The sequence below is a fragment of the Balaenoptera borealis genome (genome assembly GCF_965194805.1).
Source record: "Balaenoptera borealis genome assembly, chromosome: 9".
NCBI classification, from domain to species: domain Eukaryota; kingdom Metazoa; phylum Chordata; class Mammalia; order Artiodactyla; family Balaenopteridae; genus Balaenoptera; species Balaenoptera borealis.
The window spans coordinates 32,616,347-32,636,672 of record NC_138873.1 but is presented as its reverse complement, the minus strand read 5'-3'; the positions used below and the strand labels follow the sequence as shown (position 1 = coordinate 32,636,672).

Here is a 20,326-nt window from a genome sequence, read left to right as displayed (position 1 = left end):
TATTTTGTAATGTACTAGATTCTCACTTGAAAAATCAGGCTTGCTTTTTGCTTCCATAGCAATTGGTTTTTATTTTGGTTGTTAACCTTGAAATGATCCTCAAATATTTTTCACGCCTGAGTTTAGGATCTTGGAGCTAATTTTATCCACATTCCTTGATGCTGTGATCCATTTATTTTACCCAATCATTGTTATTGTTCATCCTTTTTATATTTAGTCACTAGTTAGTAACTCCATTAAAAAAAACTTGGTTGACAGATGTATCCCATTTCTTCTGGCTTTTTTTCCTTTCACATTAAGAGCATTTTTTTATAGACTCATGGAATATTAGCTTAAAAGGGTCATTGACTCCTTTTCATTTTTGCCTTTTTATATTCAGTATACTCTCAGTGGCATGCCTTTCTTTCAAGATAGGAATAAGTTTTCCCATTTGCTGAGTCTTTACTATATGTCAGACACTGGAATAAGCATTTTTTTAAATATCATGTAATCCTTACAATGATCCTGTTACGTTGATTTAGCCAAAATTTAGAGCTAGTTAGTGGCAGAACAGGGACTTGAATCCATGTATATCAGACTCTTAAACTCACCCCCTTGACCATGACCCTGTACTTTGTTATTAGGAGACAGAAGATCCAGGGCCACTTTCTGATGCTTCCCCTATCTCACAGGGTGGCTTTTGGCTTTGCCCTATCTCACAGTGTGTTTTCCTCATCTTTGGGATAGCTACCTCCTAGCATTGTTTTGAAACTAAAATGAGACAAGGCAGCTGGAGATTCTGGTCTCACTTCTGTCACTGGCTTCAAGGGATAGGAATGAGTCAGGACAAATGGTAAGTCATGCTGTGGCTTCTTGATTTAGCATTGTTCAGACTTGGAAATAGGAAGCAGAGTGGGATCTGAGTCCGAAAGGAGCAAGGAGCAGCATGAAGAGTACTTTTCCTTTTCTCTGGATCTTGCCCTCCCTGTGGTTCTACTGTGGTTCTGCAGTGGTTCTACTGGGCCCTAATGGGAACAGCCCTATAGGAAGCAGGTTCTCATGCTGCATGGTAGTGAAGACATCTCTTTCTACTGGGAGATTTCATGTTTGGTTTAGATGGTGGTCTCTATTCTGAAGATTTATTGTCTTGATTCTGCATGAAACATTGGAGGATATATTTCTTCAGGATCACCTTTATCAGACCTGTCTTCTTACAAGGGTTAATCTTCTACTTCACTTTTTCCTACCCTAAGCCAAATTAAGGATTTTAATACCTATATTCTCAACCAGAACTGAGAGACATTTGTATTTGCAAACTTCTGCTTTGGATAACTACATTATTATCTATTAAACATCATTTCAAGAAAGTCTACAAGAATATGCTGTATTGATGTAGCCCTCCACATTGCACTGTAAGTGCTGAATAAGTAATTGCTGAATGAGTGATTTCCATATTATAAACAATAAATGTAAATGGTAGAGGCAGGGCTTTACTATCCATCCATTAAGTATCAACATAAGAAAAATATTCCTCATTTGATAATTGGCTAGAGAGATGAAATAGCAGTAAAACCAAAAATCCACAAAGTTATTTCTCTTAACGCTACTCCCATCTAATATTTTCTTGCTTCTGATATTAAGGGAGCCCAGCAATTGATGTTTTAATAATATATTTCCAAAAATGCATTAAATTGCTTTCCAAGTCACCAAAGTGAGGCTTTCATTTTTTTGTTATTATTTTTGAGTAACAATAAGTAGCTTATTCAATATCGGCTTCTGGTTTTATATAACTTATTGTTAAAATAACATTTATTATAGAATAATTAGAAAATACAGGGAATCAAATAGCAGAAAATCAAAATTATCTGTAATTTTCTTTTAAATTATTATTTATTTATTTATTTATTGGGCTGTGTTGGGTCTTCATTTCTGTGCGAGGGCTTCCTCTAGCTGCGGCAAGCGGGGGCCACTCTTCATTGCGGTGCGCGGGCCTCTCACTGTCGCGGCCTCTCTTGTTGCGGAGCACAGGCTCCAGACGTGCAGGCTCAGTAGTTGTGGCTCACGGGCCTAGTTGCTCCACGGCATGTGGGATCTTCCCAGACCAGGGCTCGAACCTGTGTCCCCTGTATTAGCAGGCAGATTCTCAACCACTGCGCCACCAGGGAAGCCCTATAATTTTATTTTCTAACACCATTTTCTGAATTTTGGGGAGTTTCTTTGGGATTTTTTTAATATCTGAAATATTGTACTAACTACTTTGTAACCTGCAGTTTTTTAACTACGTAATATTACAATCATTTTTACACAAATATTTATACTAATTACAAAATAATATTAAATATTCCCTCTGTGGATCGATGATCAATGCAGCATCATTTAACGGACCAATCTCTAGTGGATATCTAAGCTAGTTATTTCCTGTCTCTCACTATTATGAACGCTCTTGCAGTAAACCTTGGTAGTGATTAGGATTAGGGGTGTGTGTGTGTGTGTGTGTGTGTGTGTGTGTGACATAAAACACATACAGGTGGTTTATATCAGGTAAAAGCAGTTTAGTTCTCTCTCACATGGAGGAGGTTCAAAGGTAGCTGCTCCATGATTTAATGGTACTCGACAGTATCAAGAAGGCAGGTTTCATGTATCTTGTTGCTCTCCTTTGCAGAGTGTCTGTTCCCAAGGTCTTATCTTGGTCAAGGGTGGTTCTAGGGGGCTAGTTATTCAGTTACTGTTCTCCCCAGGAGGAAGGAGAGTCAAGGTGTGGGAGTAGTGAGAAAAAGTTTGACCATATATCTTGGGTAAATTTTCTTCTCGGCAAACTTCAAAAAATACTGAGAACTCCTTAAAAAGTATGATTTTTCATGCAGGTAAATCATTTGAGAGGAGGGTGGTGAGAAATCTGACCCTCATAAAATGCTATTGGCAGAAATGTCTTCCAGAATAAAAAAGCTTTGTTTTCTAAAGCACATTATACACATTCAAACCTACCCTTCCCTACTCTTTGCACTGAGCCAACTACTTGAGCCAGAGTCTTTGTGCGTTTATTTTAGTCTATATCACATGTTAAAATAAAAACCTGGAGTCACGTTTCTGTGCATTTCAAAGGATCAAATACATATCCACTCAAATGAAGTTGTTTTCTTTATCCTTTTTGGATTGGGAGCGTGAACCTAACATCTTCTGAGGAGGTGGCATATTCTGTGGTTGGTAAATGCTACAGTTGCCCCATTCGTCAGAAAATAACACTGGGCATCAGTCAACATGAAAGAATCAGCAAAAGGAATGGGGGTCTTAAGGTGAAGGAAGCAAAACTGGTATTAGGATTGGAGTGGTGTATGAGTCTAGGCCTATGTATAATGTCAGCTTCGAAGACATGCAAACGCTACCAGAAATATAGGAGCTTTAGGGTTTTTAGTCATTTCTTTAGAATGGCTCAGTTATTATTCTAAGGAATAATGATGTAGGAGCATTAGAAATGAACTGTGAATAATACAACTTTAGCAGGACTAGAATGAACATAGAATGGAGCTTCAATGAAGGAGGAAACAGTGCCAAGTGTCAACAGAACATAAATAGTTATAGAAGAAAGTGTATGGCTTTGGAAAAAACTGACACTCTGTGGCAGGCAATCCAAATACAAGTTACAAAGTAGACTGTGTTGTTTTACTCTAGTGTGGAACTAGAACTCTTACCATTTCATGGAAGTCCATCTCCTGAAGGATTTACAAATAATGTGTTGCAAATAATTGCTGAACTCTTGGGACTGTCTGAGATTAAGGAGTGTTTTTAAGTTACCCCATATTTATGCAAAAAAAGTTTCTTGAACTCTGGGCAATTTTAAAAGAATAAAGACAAACTGGTACAGGTTTATATATTTGGCTTATAATAGATTTTCAGTAAAATAGGATGAAGACCTAAAACCTTAAAACCAATTTTATGAGATTCGACGGATGAAATGTGGAAAGAGGGACCATGAAGGGTTTTTTTAATAAAATATTTGAAGAATTGAAATGTTTCATGGGGAGCAGACACAGTTTTCTATATGAGCTCACTCAGGTAGAGCAAGGACCAGTGGGTGCTAGCTCCAGTAAGATAGATTTTTTTTTCTTTTAATTCAGTATAACGACTTTTCTAACATTCAGAGCAATTCAAATTTAGATTAGGCTAGTTTAAGAGAAAAGTTATTAAAGATCCACAATAAAACAGTAGGAAATAGTTTTTAAAAAACTTTACCACTTATAATAGCAACAGAAAACATCAGACACATAAAAATAAATTTAACAAAAGATATGCAAGACCTCTACATGAAAATGACAAAACATTGAAGAGGGGTATTTTAAGATCCAAATAAATAGAGATACCTTGTTCTTGGATTGAAAGACTTGATATTGTGAAGATGTTATCTCTCACCAAATTGATGTATATTCAGTGGTTATCCCAATGTAAATCCTAGCATTTTTTTTAACAAGCAGATCCTAAAATTGGAAATGCAAAGGGGTAAGGATAGTCAAGGAGTCTTGAAGAAGACCTAGATCGCAGATATCAGTACACTCATAAAATGAGAGTAATTAAAGTCTGTGGGTCAGTGTGAAGAGACCAGTGGAACAGAAGAGAATATTTGAAAACAGATTTAGATTTATTTTTAAGCTGGCACTGCAGTACAGCAGGGAAAGGATGGTTGGTCTTTTTCTTTAAATCATGGTTGGGCAATTAGAAATCCATGTGGAAAAAAAACATGAATATTGATCTTTACCTCATACCATACACAAAAATAAATTTCAGATGGATTATGATCTCAACGTGAAAGGTAAAACATAAAGTGTTCAGAGGAAAACAGAGGATGCTATCTTCAGGACCTTGGGGTAAGCAAAGATTTCTCAAAGATTTCTTCAGAAGTACTAGCCCTAAAAGAAAAAATTAATAAATTTTACTACAATTAAGAACTTCTGTTTATCAAAAGACCTTTTTAGGAGAGTAAAAAGAAGACACAGGGTGGGAGGAGATATAAGTAATACATATTTTCAAGAAAGGATTCTTACCCAGAGTATATACATAGATAACTTCTACAAATCAGTAAGAAAAAGGCAAGATGACCTGATAGAAAAATGGGCATAAAATAGATAAGTACTTCACAAAAGAGGTTCTCCGTATGACCGATGAACATAGAAAAAGGTTGTCAACTTTGTCATCAGACAAATGCAATTGTAACCACAATATGATACCATGACACCCGCACCAAAAGGGTTACAGTGAGAAAGATAGACAGTACCACATGTTGATAAGAATATGTATGGAGCATTTGGAACACTCTTATACTGTTAGTAGGTGTGTACTATACAGCTGTTTTGGAAAACTGGTGGAATTTGCTGAGGCTTAATGTACACAAATGTTATAACCACAAAGTCCCACTCTTCAGTATGTATGCAACAGAAAGGCATACATATATTCAAGAAAAGATATGTACAAGAGCATTCATAGCAACAATGTCGGTCTTAGCCAAAACTTAAAAACAACTCAAATGTCCATCAGCTCCAAATTAATTGTGAAATATTCATAACAATGAAAAACCACACAGCAAAGAGCAGGTGAGCTACAACTACATACAGCAATGTGGATGAATCACACAGACCCTGCTGAGAGAAAGAAGCCAGATACCAAGTTTTCATCAAACTTACAGTTCAGAACCAGGGCAAAAGAAGCGATGGTGTTCGAAGTCAGGGAAGTGGTTTCCTTGCTGGGTGGGGTGTGATTGGAGGGGGTTCTAGGTGTGCTGCCATCTTCAGTTCCTAGCTGAGCTGGTGGGCAGAGGGGAGAGTAAGTGTGGGGAGGTGCCTTCTTCTGATGGGCTTTGAGTAAGTAGTTTTCAGAAAAGATTTCCCTTCTAAAGGATCCGATCTTACAGAGATAATGACGGACAAACTCTAAGTCAAGAGTCCCAAGGACAAAAAAAAAAACCATTTGCTAGAAAACGGCTGTTTTAGAAGAGCAGCAGTAAACTAGGTTTGGATTCAGAAGAACTAGAAGATAAATAGAATATTCTGTAGTTTTAACTTTGATCTTCACAAATGAAGAATGACAAAAGCATTTGCCTTTATGCTATTTTATTTTTATTGCAATAATTTCATATCCCCTTTCAAAAAAAATAAGTTGGCTATTTAAAAAGTCGATGTGATTAGTAAATAGAAATTGGAAGAACACAACAGGGCTGAAGTAAAACGAAAGAACAGGTATGGTAACTACAGGGTAAACACAGTGGCTGGACTTGAGCATGCAACTTGGCTCTTACTTTTAGGACATCCAAAAGCCAAAAGGGAACCAAATATAATTCCCTAGGGTGAGAGTTATTTTCCTTGTCACTAAAGCTCGGGGGTAGATTTCTTATCTGAAACATTAAAGAGGGAACATTGAATGATATAATGATGCATGTCTTCAGTGATGGGTGATGTGGCAAACATGTCAGTTGAATTTTAGGTTGTTTCTTATGGTGACTTTCAGTAAAGATGAACGAGAGTGTAATTATTCAGTGAATGTAATGTTGAACCAATGCTTTGCCTTGTTTCCATGCTACTCATTGTTTGGGGGTGACACGTGGCATTGGGGGCTTTTTTGGCTGCTTTTCAGAGAGTGACTTCCTGATTGTTTCTGTCAACCAGGTGCCCGGGAAGAACCCAGCGTACAGCAGGCACAGCGGCGGTCAGCGGTCTTTCTGTCCTTTAAGTCCCCGATTCCATGTCTGCCCTTGCGCTGGGAGCAGCAGAGCAAACTTCTCCCAACTGTAGCCGGCATCCCTGCCAGTAAAGTTTCCAAATGGAGCACAGATGAGGTATATTTTATTTTCTTGGTCTGCCAGGGGCCAGACGTAGTAGTACTGGCTTAAGGAGAGGGCAACATGAATGCATGTGGGGTTTAGTGTGTTTTTTTCTGAAGGAGAAGAAATTATTACTTTCATTGTTTCTCTCCTTTCTGAAGGAGAGAAACAATGAAAGTATAGGTTAAATATTTTGAACCTGTAGCATTTAGATTCCGGCTTCTTTTTTTTTAAAGATTTATTTTTTGATGTGGACCATTTTTTTTTTTTAATAAATTTATTTATTTTTTTATTTATGGCTGCGTTGGGTCTTCGTTGCTGTTCACAAGCTTTCTCCAGTTGTGGTGAATGGGGGCCACTCTTCACTGCAGTGCACGGGCCCCTCATCGCGGTGGCTTCTCTTGCTGTGGAGCACGGGCTCTAGGCACACGGGCCTCAGCAGCCGTGGCACAGAGGCTCAGCAGTTGTGGCACACAGGTCCAGTCGCTCCGCGGCATGTGGGATCCTCCCGGACCAGGGCTCGAACCTGTGTCCCCCGCGCTGGCAGGCGGACTCTTAACCACTGTGCCACCAGGAAAGTCCCCCGGCTTCTTTTTTTAAACTGGAATTTTGATCTTATTTTTAACAGGTGTCAGAATTCATACAGAGCCTACCTGGATGTGAAGAACATGGAAAGGTATTTAAAGACGAAGTAAGTATTCCACTAAATTGCAGTATGTTACTTAAGGGGGGGGGACAAAGCACTGAAAGGCAGTGAATGGTGAAATGTTCTAAATTGGCAGAGGAAGGAAGAGACGGGTTATGTTGAAACTGACAAAGTGATATCGAGTTGTCTAACAAGCAGCATTAATCAGTTGTATAAAAATGTGTTTGTATAAAATTAGATGCAAAGGAAATTGTGCCATTTTATTGATGCCCCACAGCAGTAGCACTAAGCTCATTATTTAAGAAAACAAACACAAAACTTAAAAACATGCATTTGTATAGTATATAGCACAGAAAGAAACCAACGCAAGAAAGAAGCAACGTTTCATTTTTAATAAAGTAAAATTAGTTCCCGTTATTTTCAAACATCATTTTAACACCAAGATTAACTTCATTTGATGCTGATAATTAATATTACCATTATTGCTAAAACAATCCCTTAGACCTTATACATTTCTCAGTGATGTTTATACTAACTGATATTCATTACATTTATTACCGTCTGCTGTTGGAAGATGATTTTATTAGTTGTGTTCATCTGCCTGTCCGAAACTTCAATATAAAGGATGATTAATAATGATACCACCTCTAGTGAACATTAGGACAAAAAGGAATTCTACTTCTAACTGCACTAGAAGCAGGAGACTCTTTTCACTAGAGACCTTTAAAAATAAGCCACTTGCCTGTCATCTCCTCCAAGCAGAACAGTCAGTTATCACCCTGATCTCAGAAGGTACAATGAGGACTGAGTCATCTCAGAAGCCTTTGTCCAGCATCTGCTGTCTGCAGCTATAAGATACCTTGTTTGCTCCTATGCTTAGCCTCCACTGTTCAAATAGCACACTTTCAGTTAAGAACACTGCAAGAGTGTCGGCACAGCCAAGAATTGAGCCACCGGTCGCCAATGTCATTATACTATTAGATATCATTTATGCTTTATGTGGATGCCTGTTAAAATGCACAAGGATCTGATTGTCATCAGCCTTTTTCTGATTTATGTTCTTACTTTCAGAAATGTTCTGTCTTCTTTCTAGTTGAAGGTCAAATGAAAGAATTTGCAGTTATTCAGATTTTGAGTTTCTTAAGGCCCAGGTCCTAAGTGTCTTTGTGGGTTACTCTCAGTCGATTTTCGATCCCTGAGCAGACTTAGATTCCTGCAGGGAGCTGTTGCTCTTTCCTTGAAAGAGCCATGTAGTAACATTACCTTTGAAAATGATGAAACAATTTAAAAAATAAATTTCTAGCACATCTGTTTTATAAATTCTACTTTTGATTCTGTTGATATCTAGCCAATCCATATAGATTTGCTCTGTTATTTAGGTTAAGTAAGATTCAAATTCAAATGATAGGTTATTTCTTTGAATAACTTTTTTCTTCATATTATCTTTGGAGACATTCCCCAGGCACCTAATATCCTCAAAGGCAGAGCCTTCTTTTGAAGAATGAGGCAATGAATGTTCTCTGTCCACATGTATTATTCATATGTTCATTCCGCTATTCATTCACCCTGTGAAATCTTGTTAAATTCCTACCATGTGTATGATACTCCATGTAATGCTCTAGTAAGAGGGTTAATTCAGAGATAATAGGACATGATCCTTGCTCTCACATGTCTCACCAGGTCAGCAGGTGTGGGTTTTGAGTCCTAGACGAAAACGAGAAAACAAATCTAGCTAAAGTCTTGTAAGTCATCTCTAAGAGGCAAAGTGCAGGTGTGGGCTATTATCTGAAACCATCCTGGATGACTCCTTCTCTTACACACTCCGCATTTAATCTGTTGAAAACCTTATTGGATGTATTTTAAAAGCATATAAGTGTTCCAGCTCCCTCTCCCCCCCTCCACCGCTACCTCTGGTCGGAGCCACCGTCCTCTCCCATCTGGATTAAAGCAATAACCTCCTAGCCGAGCTCCCCGCTTCTATTTCTGCTTCTCTATAATCTTTTTTTAAAATAATATTTTATTTATTTATTTATTTTATTTTTGGCTGCATTGGGTCTTCGTTGCTGCACGCGGGCTTTCTCTGGTTGTGGCGAGCGGGGGCGACTCTTCATTGCGGTGCATGGGCTTCTCATTGCAGTGCTTCTCTTGTTGTGGAGCCTGGGCTCTAGGCATGTGGGCTTCAGTAGTTGTGACTCACAGGCTCTAGAGCGCAGGCTCAGTAGTTGTGGCTCTTGGGCTCTAGAGTGCAGGCTCAGTAGTTGTGGCCCTTGGGCTCTAGAGCACAGGCTCAGTAGTTGTGGCACACGGGCTCAGTAGTTGTGGCTCGCGGGCTCTAGAGCGCAGGCTCAGTAGTTGTGGCGCACGGGCCTAGTTGCTCCGCGGCATGTGGGATCTTCCCGGACCAGGGCTCGAACCCGTGTGCCCTGCATTGGCACTGCACCACCGGGGAAGTCCCTGCTCCTCTATAATTTATTTCCAGCATAGCTGGGCTGATTCTGCTACAAGATCAAGTCAAATCATGTCACTCCTCTGTTCAGGTCTTTCTGGTAGTTAAATCAGAGTAAAAGCCAAGAGCCTCACAAGGGTGACAGTCTGACACCCCATCACCTCTCTCACCGCCTGACCTCTTGGTCCACTCTGTCCCCTGCTTACACTGTTCCACACACAGACCTCCTTGCCATTCCTCAAATTATCCAGGTACACTCTGGCTCTCCCCTCTGCCTGGGATGCTCTTCCTCTAGGTGTTCACATGGCTTACTCCACTTCTCAATATCCTATCCTAACTACCCTCCTTCAATCTGCCACCTGCCACCACACATCCATCCTGGCCTACTGTCCACTCATCTCCCCAACTCGCAGTTTTTTCATACCACTAATCACCTTTTAGAATTAGTTACTAATTAATTTGCTTCTTGTGGTTTTTCTTATAGTCTGTCTCCTACTACTAAAATGTAAACTCTACAAGGAGTTTTTATTTGTTTGCTCAGTTTTGTTTTTATCTGTTTTAGTCTGCACTATATGCCCAGGCCCAAGAATAATATGTAGACTATAATGGGTATTTAATAAGTTTCTGTTGAATGAATAGACTCCTACCTTTACACTCTGAGAAAGACATTCAAAGAGCATGTTGCTGTGATTTGCAGAGTTACAACATTGGAAGAGAACCACGAGTGCACAGTGGAAAGAGCAATGAAATGGAAGGCAGGAACCCCAAGTTCCAAATCCTCCTTCAGAGTTTTGGGCCTTTAGCAAGAAACTTAATCTCTGGAGCTAGACCAGTTTATATGCATTACAAAAGCATAAACCAAAAATAAACCCAGCAGTCCATTGCAGTAATTACTGTTTTCAGAAAGTACTTTCTTAAATTATTTGCTTCTTTCCAGTTGAGGCTTATCCTTATGGCTACACATCAGAGCAGCTTGTATGTAATATACTAAAGTTTGGCTCTAGCCTCAAGATGATTTTTTTCTTCCCAGGGTAGCTTTAAAAATAATAATCTACCAAAACTTATCCTTCTCATCCCACTCCTAGCTTTCAGACTCCAGCCTCGTAGTTCTCTGAATGTTCCTTTTCATCAGTCATCTGTCACTTTAAACTCTTACTTAGTCCCAGAAGAAGACTCAGTAGGGCCCAAGGTTATAATAAACCATTCACTCTTTGTAGTGAGCTCCCTGGGAAACCCGGTACGTTGACATTTTAGTTAATGTCTTAGACGACTTCTGTCAGATCCTTCATTCTACCAAGGTCTGTCTGGGTTGAGTGAAGTGTTAGTAGATCTGCCTCTCTGCTTGGACTTGTTTATCAGAGACCTGTCACAGCACAAGCAAATGAGACCAAAGCAAATGTTTCCAAAAAACAATAGAACGTTTCTCATAGCTGCCACTTAACTTGTCTTACACTTGGAAATTAACATTGCAATGTCTTTACTTCTAGTTTATGACAGCAGGGTGTTTCCTTGCTGAAAATGAGCAAACTTTTTCCACAGAATTGTTACTTAAAGTTGTATAAGATGACTCTCCTTCTTACTGATTAAGCATATAAGCAATTTAGATTTACAGGTTTTTATTTTTAGAGGAAAGGGGAAAATTTCAAGAAATGGCAACTTAATTACATTAGGCTTTATTTAGTGAACTGCTGACAGAATTTAGAGTAGTATTTGTTTGCTAGGGCTGCTGTAACAAAATACCATAAACCAGTAGCTTGAACAGCAGAAATTTAATGTCTTCCAATTCTGGAGGCTAGAAATCTGAACACAAGAAATGATGGCGTTGGCAAGTAGCTTCCTTCAAGGGCTGTGAGGAAAGGAGCTGCTCCAGGCCTCTTCTCTTGGCTTGCAGATGGTGTTCTCTTGTTGTCTTCGCATCGTCTTCTCTCTATGTGTGTCTGTGTCACAATTTCCCCTTTTTATAAGAACACCAGTCATCTTGGTTTAGGGACCCACCCTACTCTAGTATGACCTCATCTTAACTAATTACATCTGCAGTGACCCTGTTTCCAAATAAGGTCACATTCTAAGATTATTGGAGGTTAGTACTCCAACATAGGAATTTGAGAGGAACACAATTCAGCCCATAATAGTACACTGCTGTCAAGGTTTCTAATGTCCTCTGAGGCAGAGAGCAAAAGTGTATTTTACTTTTTGTACAAAATGAGAAGACAAAGAGAGTGAATTAATTTTTTTAAGATGGTGGACTCCCCAAGAGCTGAAAATTATACAATAAGAAGACTACTCCTTTGCTCTACCCACTGAACCAGACATCATCTTCACAGAGTTATATCTTTGAATCTCACAGTATCCTATTCTGTAAAAGTGTAGACTTTTAGTCTTAGAAGGGACCCAGAGAGAGGAAGGATGCTTCTTATGGTTACCCAAGTAGTAGAAGAACCACCCTAGAGTGTACAACTCTTCCCACCAGGCTTACATTCCTTCAGCTATACTGGTGGTTGCCTTTGTTGGTTGTTAGTAATTCCTTTTCTTCTGCATTTGAAGGATAACTGTGGCTACTCTAAAAATGAATGTTATCACTGATTTTCTTTTCTTCATGGTGGAAGGCATGTAGCTGATGTGTTTGCCTGAATTCCTTTGCTTATCAGCAAGTATTTATGTACTTATTCTCATCTCTCATTTTAAAACCTGCCCTGATAAGAACTGGATCTGAGGCACCCTAGATTTTCCCAAATTGTTTTTGACTCAGCACCTACGTCAGAATAATCACAGAAAGATATGAGCACCTTCCACTTTCCTATGAGCTGATTCTTCAGATGAATGAATTTGACTTTGTTCCCAGTCCACATTTGGGGGTGTTGTTGTAGATAAGAAAGGTCCACTTACGAGGAACTGTTGTTTGTACACATGAACTGCCCATCTGTGCCATTTTAGTGTTACTGTGTAGAAGACAGCTGAAAATTGAACCTTGACTATGTCCCATAATCCTACATCCGATTAACTCACAATCTTTTGTCTTTTTCCTCCCATGTTAGCAAATTGATGGAGAAGCATTTCTGCTTATGACCCAAACAGACATTGTGAAAATTATGAGCATTAAGTTGGGCCCTGCTCTCAAAATTTTCAATTCTATCCTGATGTTCAAAGCCGCAGAGAAGAACTCTCACAATGAACTTTGAAGATGGTGAATTTTGAACACCATCAGCTTTCTGCTTTAAAGCTCATGTTTTACTCAAAGCACAAAGACAGTTGTAACTCCTAAGTGAGAAGTCTCCAAAACTCTAAAGAGCAATGCTGTCAGATTATTTATATTCCTTAAGAGACAATATATATGAATTCTTACGAAAGTGCTTGAGCTTTTAACCAGGTACTGTCTAACAACAGTCATCTTTCGGTTCTGTTCACTGAGCTAAATTTATCTTTGTAAATCTTTTTGAGGCTGGGGGGTGGGAGGGAAGGGGGACTTCATTAATTATTTATGGAAAAAGCGGGGGTGGGGGGGAGGGCAGAGTAAGAACTTTTGGCATTTTGTAAACATTGTTGAATTCTCTTTCATGTACACTGTTTCTTTTTCAATACTTTCAGGAACCTTTTTATATAATCAAACTTCAACTTAAACCAAATTCGTCAAAACCTGGCTAACTTTAGCCAGTGGGACTGTTATCTGTATCGTTAATTCTGTGCCATATTTTGAATTGCAACATTATGCTAAGTATAACTTTGCAAGTCATGATATTGCCTAACTGCTTGTCATAATTTGTTGGGGCTGAATAGTTGTAAAAATTACCTTTCTTTAAATCAGTGTTTTTACTTTTGCACGCAATTATGAAATGTTAAACAAATTAATTTTCACCAGCATCTTGACTTAATTACCAAAAACGTGTATATAAATAATGGAATTGAAAAATAAAATATATAAACATAAATAAATTAGGTGATGTATTTGAATGACATCAGTCTCATACATCGTGGTGCCCTGTGTGTTTACAGGACTCCAGTGATATCAAAGGAATATGCAGTTATATTGGGGGGCTGTTTGTATGATCTTAAACTATTTATGAGATTATCTTGAGCTTCTAATTGTCATTGAAATAACTGTGGTGCTCTTCAGAGATGAAGGGCTCATTCTATCGATATAAACACTAACCTGGAAAGAGCTCTGTCTCAGACCTTTGCAGTGTCCTCCAAACCCAAAGGTTTTCTTTAGGATTGGCTGAAGAGAGAGTGTATAGATTTTACCCAAGAGGCGAGATTTGAGGGAGCAACCCCAGTCAACACAAAGATTCTAAATGCTCACAGATGAGGGAGGTGACCTTCCCAGAGCAGTTATTCAAGGAGCTCTGTTTTGGAGAGACTCTTTTCTCCTCAATATAGAAGCATACAGATGCACTTTAAATGCAAGCCCTTGATGACCTGTAAACTGATAGCTGGTAGTGTTTCTTTTGCAAGAATGCATTTCCAACGCAAAAGGTAAATTATTTTATCAGCCTATGTATGTAACTTTTAATTCCAGGATTGGATATTTATTTAAGAACTATTTTAAAAGTAGAAAGTAAGTTTGTAGCATGTTGTCTGAATTCTGGGGAAAGGTCCACCTCTTTCCTTAGTTGCTTTCATTTTTTTATCATGTAGGATTCCCTTGATACTCCCCCCTGCATTGGAAGTCTATGAGTGGTCCTTTGCTTTTGTCATAATTCAAGGTAAAACAGGGCCCATGACCCCCCCCCCTTCATTTCTTTGCATAAATCTGCTTTAAAAAAAGTTTTTTGTTGTTAGTTCTTTTCTCCTTTTTTGTTCAGAATTTGTACATTCAAGTTGTACTTGTTATACCTGACATGAATGAAATAAAATCTTAATTGCAGATACTTTTTTATATATGTATGATTCTTAAGAAACCTTGTCAGATAGGAGGGGTGTATGAGAGCAGGAACAATATCAAACATATGGGCACCTGTGTAATGAATGAATCTGTAGGATTTGGAATTGTTTGTCAAACTGTGTCCCAGATGATGTGAAGAGTGACAAAAAGGAAAAAAAAATCAAAAATTTTATGGTTACGTCAAGTAGAATTGACACGCATTGAGGACTTCTCCTTTCTAGTTTAAAGCACGTATTATAACAGAGGAACCTTTTCAATCTTACTGAAAACATCTGCTCATTCTAAGAAGCATGTTGTTGTATGTTAGAGGCAGGGCATTAAGCATCCCTATTAGGGTGGAAGAGTCCACCACAAGAAAAGGAAACCTTTCACCATTCCATCCCTGGGATATAGTCTAAGTATAGTCTAAGTTTTAACAGAGGCAATAGGGAGCCGGGATGACAGGGAGGTCCCTGAAATGAGAGAAGCAGGCTTGGAGTAAGACAAAAGGGAGGGATGGGGAATGTGGAACTTGACAGAACCTTCCCATCTATAAAGGCATTTTAAAAAATTACAAACACTCTACAAGCCAAAGGAGTCCGTCCCGTCTACCGGTTGAAATATTACTCCAGGCTGCTATTTTGCAACTTCTAGATTCAGTGGACTCAGCTTCCAAAGAAAATAGGATTAGGTTGGTCAAGAAATATTGAATATTTGCCAAGTGGCATGGCCATGCTGTCCACTGGAGACAGATACACCATTGAAAGAGACAATGAAGTCTATGGGAGTCTCTGCCCTCATGGTCAGCGCATGTCTGTCATGTTCGAGCCAAAGTTCATTGCAGTTACCCTGCAGCTCCACCCCTCTCTCTCCGCCCCCAGCCCAAAGGAACAAAGAGAGGCTTTCTTTCAAGGCTAACCCTAAGAAAAGATGATACAAATGAACTTATTTACAAAACAGACTCACAGACTTAGAAAACAAACTTATGGTTACCAGAGGAAAAAGGTGGGGGGAGGGATAAATTGGGAGTTTGGGATTGACATATACACACTACTATATATAAAATAGATCATCAACAAGGACCTACTGGATAGCACAGGGAGCTCTACTCAGTACTCTGTAATAACCTAAATGGGAAAAGAATTTGAAAAAGAATAGATACATGTATATGTGTAACTGAATCACTTTGCGGTACACCTGAAACTAACACAACATTGTTAACTTTACTCCAATATTAAAAAAAAAAAGGCCAGCCATAGAGACTGTGGACCTCCAAGGGAAACGACTCTCTCAAGAACTTGGTAAATTCATTTGGGAGAAGAGGAGTAAGATTTTGAAACTTAAAAAATGGGAGGGGGAAGGGTAATAAGCTGGGATGATGTGAGAGAGTGGTAATGGACATATATACACTACCCAACGTAAAATAGCTAGTGGGAAGCAGCCGCATAGCACAGGGAGATCAGCTCGGTGCTTTGTGACCACCTAGAGGGGTGGGCTAGGGAGGGTGGGAGGGAGACGCAAGAGGGAGGAGATATGGGGATGTATGTATATGTATAGCTGATTCACTTTGTTATAAAGCAGAAACTAACACACCATTGTAAAGCAATTATACTCCAATAAAGATGGTTAAGAAAAAACACAAAAAACGGGAGTGGGGAGAGAACAATTGGAGGAAATAAAAGAAACTTTTTTTTGTAAGGAACTAAAGGCACATTGTAGTGAAAGGGAAGAAATGGAAACTGTAGAATTGGGAATAGTTATTCAAAAATGAAATGTACCAAATTGTTATTGCCTGTCCATTCTCACGTAAGTAGCGAATAGTCATGGCAGAGGTGGGCAGCTGATCTTTCGTTTTCTTTTATCTCACTGACTTAAGCATTTTAATGAACAGTTAGAAAGATATTAGTATTTTGCAGTATTTCTAGAGACGTGCTATAAAAATATTTCTTTAGTAATTCATATGAACCCTTTTCTTATTAAACTTTAAAAAAAAATTTTTATGTGATGAAGTAACCCAGGAAATGTCCATCGCATTGTGGTGCAATTATTAGCACACTTAAATTCTTCAGTCTCTAAACCAACCAGTTCTGTCAAAACTAGGTAATGTTAGGGCTTCCCTGGTGGCGCAGTGGTTGGGAGTCCGCCTGCCAGTGCGGGGGACACGGGTTCGAGCCCTGGTCTGGGAAGACCCCACATGCCGCGGACCAATTGGGCCCGTGAGCCACAGCTGCTGAGCCTGCGCGTCTGGAGCCTGTGCTCCGCAAGAAGAGAGGCCACAGCAGAGAGAGGCCCGCGCACCGCGATGAAGAGTGGCCTCTGCTCGCCGCAGCTGGAGAAAGCCCTTGCACAGAAACGAAGACCCAACACAGCCAAAAATAAATAAATTAATTAATAAAAAAAAAAAACCTAAGTAATATTGAGATTGTGATGATGACAATAAGGGGCACCTTAAAGCTAATGTTGGATGAGTTACAACATGGGGCTTTGGGCTGCGTGAGGCACCAGGACTAGGGCTCCTGAGAGAGGCTGGAGAGCCAGTCTAGGAAGGGTCCTAACCTGGAAGCTAGAAGCTGAGGCCCAAGTGGTGCTGGGAGTGAAAAGCAAGATCCTTATTATAGATCAAAACAAGCCCAAGGGGCAACCAGGGCAGATGAGGTCAAGGCGAAGGAAAACCAGAAACCGTGTGGGGAGACAAGAACCAGGCACATCACTGCATCTCGAGGGAAGCAGAGAAAGATGAAGACGGGTCACAGATGATCAAAACCTGTGCCAGCGAGATTGGCCAGAAGTGAGACCTCAGGAATGAAGCAGCCCGGGTTCTCAACAGGTATGAATGAAGGAAACCAAAACACCCCCCAGGGCAGGTCAGCTGAGGGAAAGAGGAACTGGGGAATGTGAGCATCTTCTTAAAATGCTCAGAATGTTTCCAAGCAATGTTCAGACCAGAGGCAGAACCACAGGCCACAAATGTGCAGCTCCTGGACATTAAGTCTTTCAAAAGTGGGCACGTTGACTTAAGTGCAAGGTCATACATACCCTAATCTGAATGAAGGATTTAAGAAAATGTGAAGCGTAGTGTCTTTTAAAAACTAATGCACCCTTGAATGTGTTAACTTGGACTGGAATTGCTTAGAACTCAAAATAAACATCTCTTTAGTATTTTATTACAGAATTTCAATAAAGAATTAAAGTATCGAAGTGTAAAGATAGAAGGCATTGATATTCGTTCAAATCCTAGAGACAAGATGATTTTCTAATACCTACCTCTACTAAATCAAAACAATTTTTAATAGTTTCAGCCATCCCAGAGATCAATTCTGATAAAATATTTGGCATGCTATTAAGTGACTGGGTGTTGAAATCCTACTTCCTTTTCCTTTTCTTTCACAGAAGGAAAATATGGACTGTGCGTATCAAAAATCAGTGTCTCTAGGAAGTTGAGGGTTTGGGACAGTCTTCTTGGACACTCAATCCCAAATACATGGAAGGCAGCTATGAGAGTGGCCAAGGCTGTAATACAGTCATCCACCTTTGTGAGTCTCTCTTTTTCTAAATACAAAGAAAATTCACAGACATCCATGTTGAAAGGGTTCTTAACTTCTAACACGGGTGTGGACACTTGCACCTGAAAAAAAAAAGATTACAGTAGTCACCACCCCATGATATGTAAACTAGCTAAATAATACCAGATGCCTCAATTTAACCATGATATTACAATATATGAGCTTGTTGCACTTTAGCATATTTGTAAATATGACAAAACATAACTTCAAAATAGGCCGCCATCCTGCTTCAAATAAATAATCACATAAAGATATGAAATCTCAAACCAGCGATCATTGACATACCGCATACCTTCTCATTCACAATGACAAAAAGGCTGGGATCCTCCCTGAAAACATCTGGTAGGAGTAAACAGGTGGCTGTCATCTTCATATCTGTCAAAGCAAACAGGCTCACAGTCTAAGTAAAAATAAGCTCTTACCAATTGTTGTAAGTAAAGCCAGTATCAAAACATGTGGATTTTTTTTTGTTATCTTCTACGGAGAACAAACTAGCCTTCTTAGATCAGTGTTTCCCTACCATTTTTTAAACCAACATCCCCTTCTAATAAACATTCAAGATCTCCTGTTCTGCCCTCCAGATCACTGCCAGGAGAAGATAAGAGTTCTGTACTCTCTGTCCCTCAGCCAGGGTGATTTCATTGTACTTTTTACCTTGTGGCTTGGAAATTACCTTGTGTATGAAATTAACAGGTTACTAGTTTCCTAAATATAATTTTACAATATCAAGTGTACTTTTAAAATCTATACCTCAACTCCTCCTAGTTGAGAAATTCTTTTTTTCTTTCCCACATGTTGTTTCACTGAATTCTACTGAATTCTACAAAGCATAGCTTTCCTAATTATCCTGAATTATACAGATAACTGAGACCACATCACCCTATCCCTTAGGTTTACTAACGTTTCAACATGTCTTCATCTGTATGTTGTTTCATTTTTTCTTGCAATGCAATATTGATTGGATTGTCCACCAAAGAAAAAGAAGCCAGTATATTTTCTGAATAGGATTCCAAAATGTGCCTTGTTTTCTTATAAATATCTGTTCTTGTAAGAAGTTGGAATTCTCTGAACAGCTGAAAAAAGAAAAAGATCACAAGAAAAGCTAATGTATAGAATGTAAGGAAGTAAATTACTCTTTAGAATTATATTAAGCTCTGAATGTTAGTTTATATACTAGATATTTGATTAGCTTTAGTGGAGAAGTATAAAGACTTAGGACGGAGGAGGAGAAAAGAATGAAAGCCTGAAGTGAATAGGAAGAAATAAATAATGGACATGACAAACGTCTAAGCCTGTAGAATTAAAATTGGATGCAGACTCAAGTGAATGAGGGTTACAAAGTACTTGGAAAAAAGCAAACAGAAAACAAATCCCTCTACAAAGTATATGACACATATTTTGGCTGTCTGGGTTACCAAGCTAAGATTCTAGGATCTTACATTTCTTTGCTACATTGTTATATTTTGGCACTGTCCAACAAGAGGCACAAGAAGAAAACTGTCAGATTTCAGGAAGCAAACCTTGAAAAATTCCTGACCATGGTATCCTAAAGGGAAAAGAGCTTTAGAAACTCTGTAAGATCAGACAGAAATAAAGGGTGAAAAACAAAATGAGTCTAGGAGATCTGACTACAAGGTGAAAGCAAAAACAGTTTACCTGTATGGAAACCCCTTTACTCAAAACCACCTTTACTTGCCACTGCCTAAGTTCTTCCCTTCGGAGAAGTCCACCACCACTGTCCCCCTCCCAACTTTTTTGACAGAGTGGCATTATAAGACTGTTCATCACCCACACTAGTAGGAATTATGTAATTATCACTTTCCTTAAAACACTATAAGGAACAGTTATATACTACCCACTGGGTCTCATCATTTCTTGAGTATTTTGGTGGATCATAAATTGCCCAAAGATTAGGTCCAAAAGTTAAGTTATTGGAAAATTGGAATTCACATTCTCATAAAGACATAGCAGCTCTGCTATCAGGCAACACTCAGTGGACGACTAATTTAGATTAATACCCTACAAAAAC

At 39.0% G+C, this 20,326-nt stretch overlaps 2 protein-coding genes across 9 annotated transcripts in view; one reads left to right on the top strand and one right to left on the bottom strand.

The window, feature by feature from the left end:
• L3MBTL3 (L3MBTL histone methyl-lysine binding protein 3) overlaps positions 1-13,340 on the top strand; it is a 119,739-nt gene extending 106,399 nt beyond the window's left edge. For all 8 annotated transcript variants that reach the window (XM_082406145.1, XM_082406148.1, XM_082406147.1 and 5 more), the window contains 3 exons: positions 6,630-6,799; positions 7,413-7,475; positions 12,912-13,340. In XM_082406145.1, coding sequence (XP_082262271.1) covers positions 6,630-6,799; positions 7,413-7,475; positions 12,912-13,055 — 377 coding nt within the window. In that variant the 3' untranslated portion in view covers positions 13,056-13,340. The remainder of the gene's footprint in view (positions 1-6,629; positions 6,800-7,412; positions 7,476-12,911) is intronic.
• Positions 13,341-17,787: 4,447 nt separating this feature from the next.
• Positions 17,788-20,326, bottom strand: part of SAMD3 (sterile alpha motif domain containing 3) — a 45,944-nt gene continuing 43,405 nt past the window's right edge. Inside the window, exons 9-11 of the mRNA XM_082405388.1 lie at positions 19,199-19,370; positions 18,590-18,672; positions 17,788-18,359 (exon numbers count right to left, since the gene is read on the bottom strand). Of these exons, the coding sequence (XP_082261514.1) occupies positions 18,075-18,359; positions 18,590-18,672; positions 19,199-19,370 (540 nt within the window). The 3' untranslated portion in view covers positions 17,788-18,074. The remainder of the gene's footprint in view (positions 18,360-18,589; positions 18,673-19,198; positions 19,371-20,326) is intronic.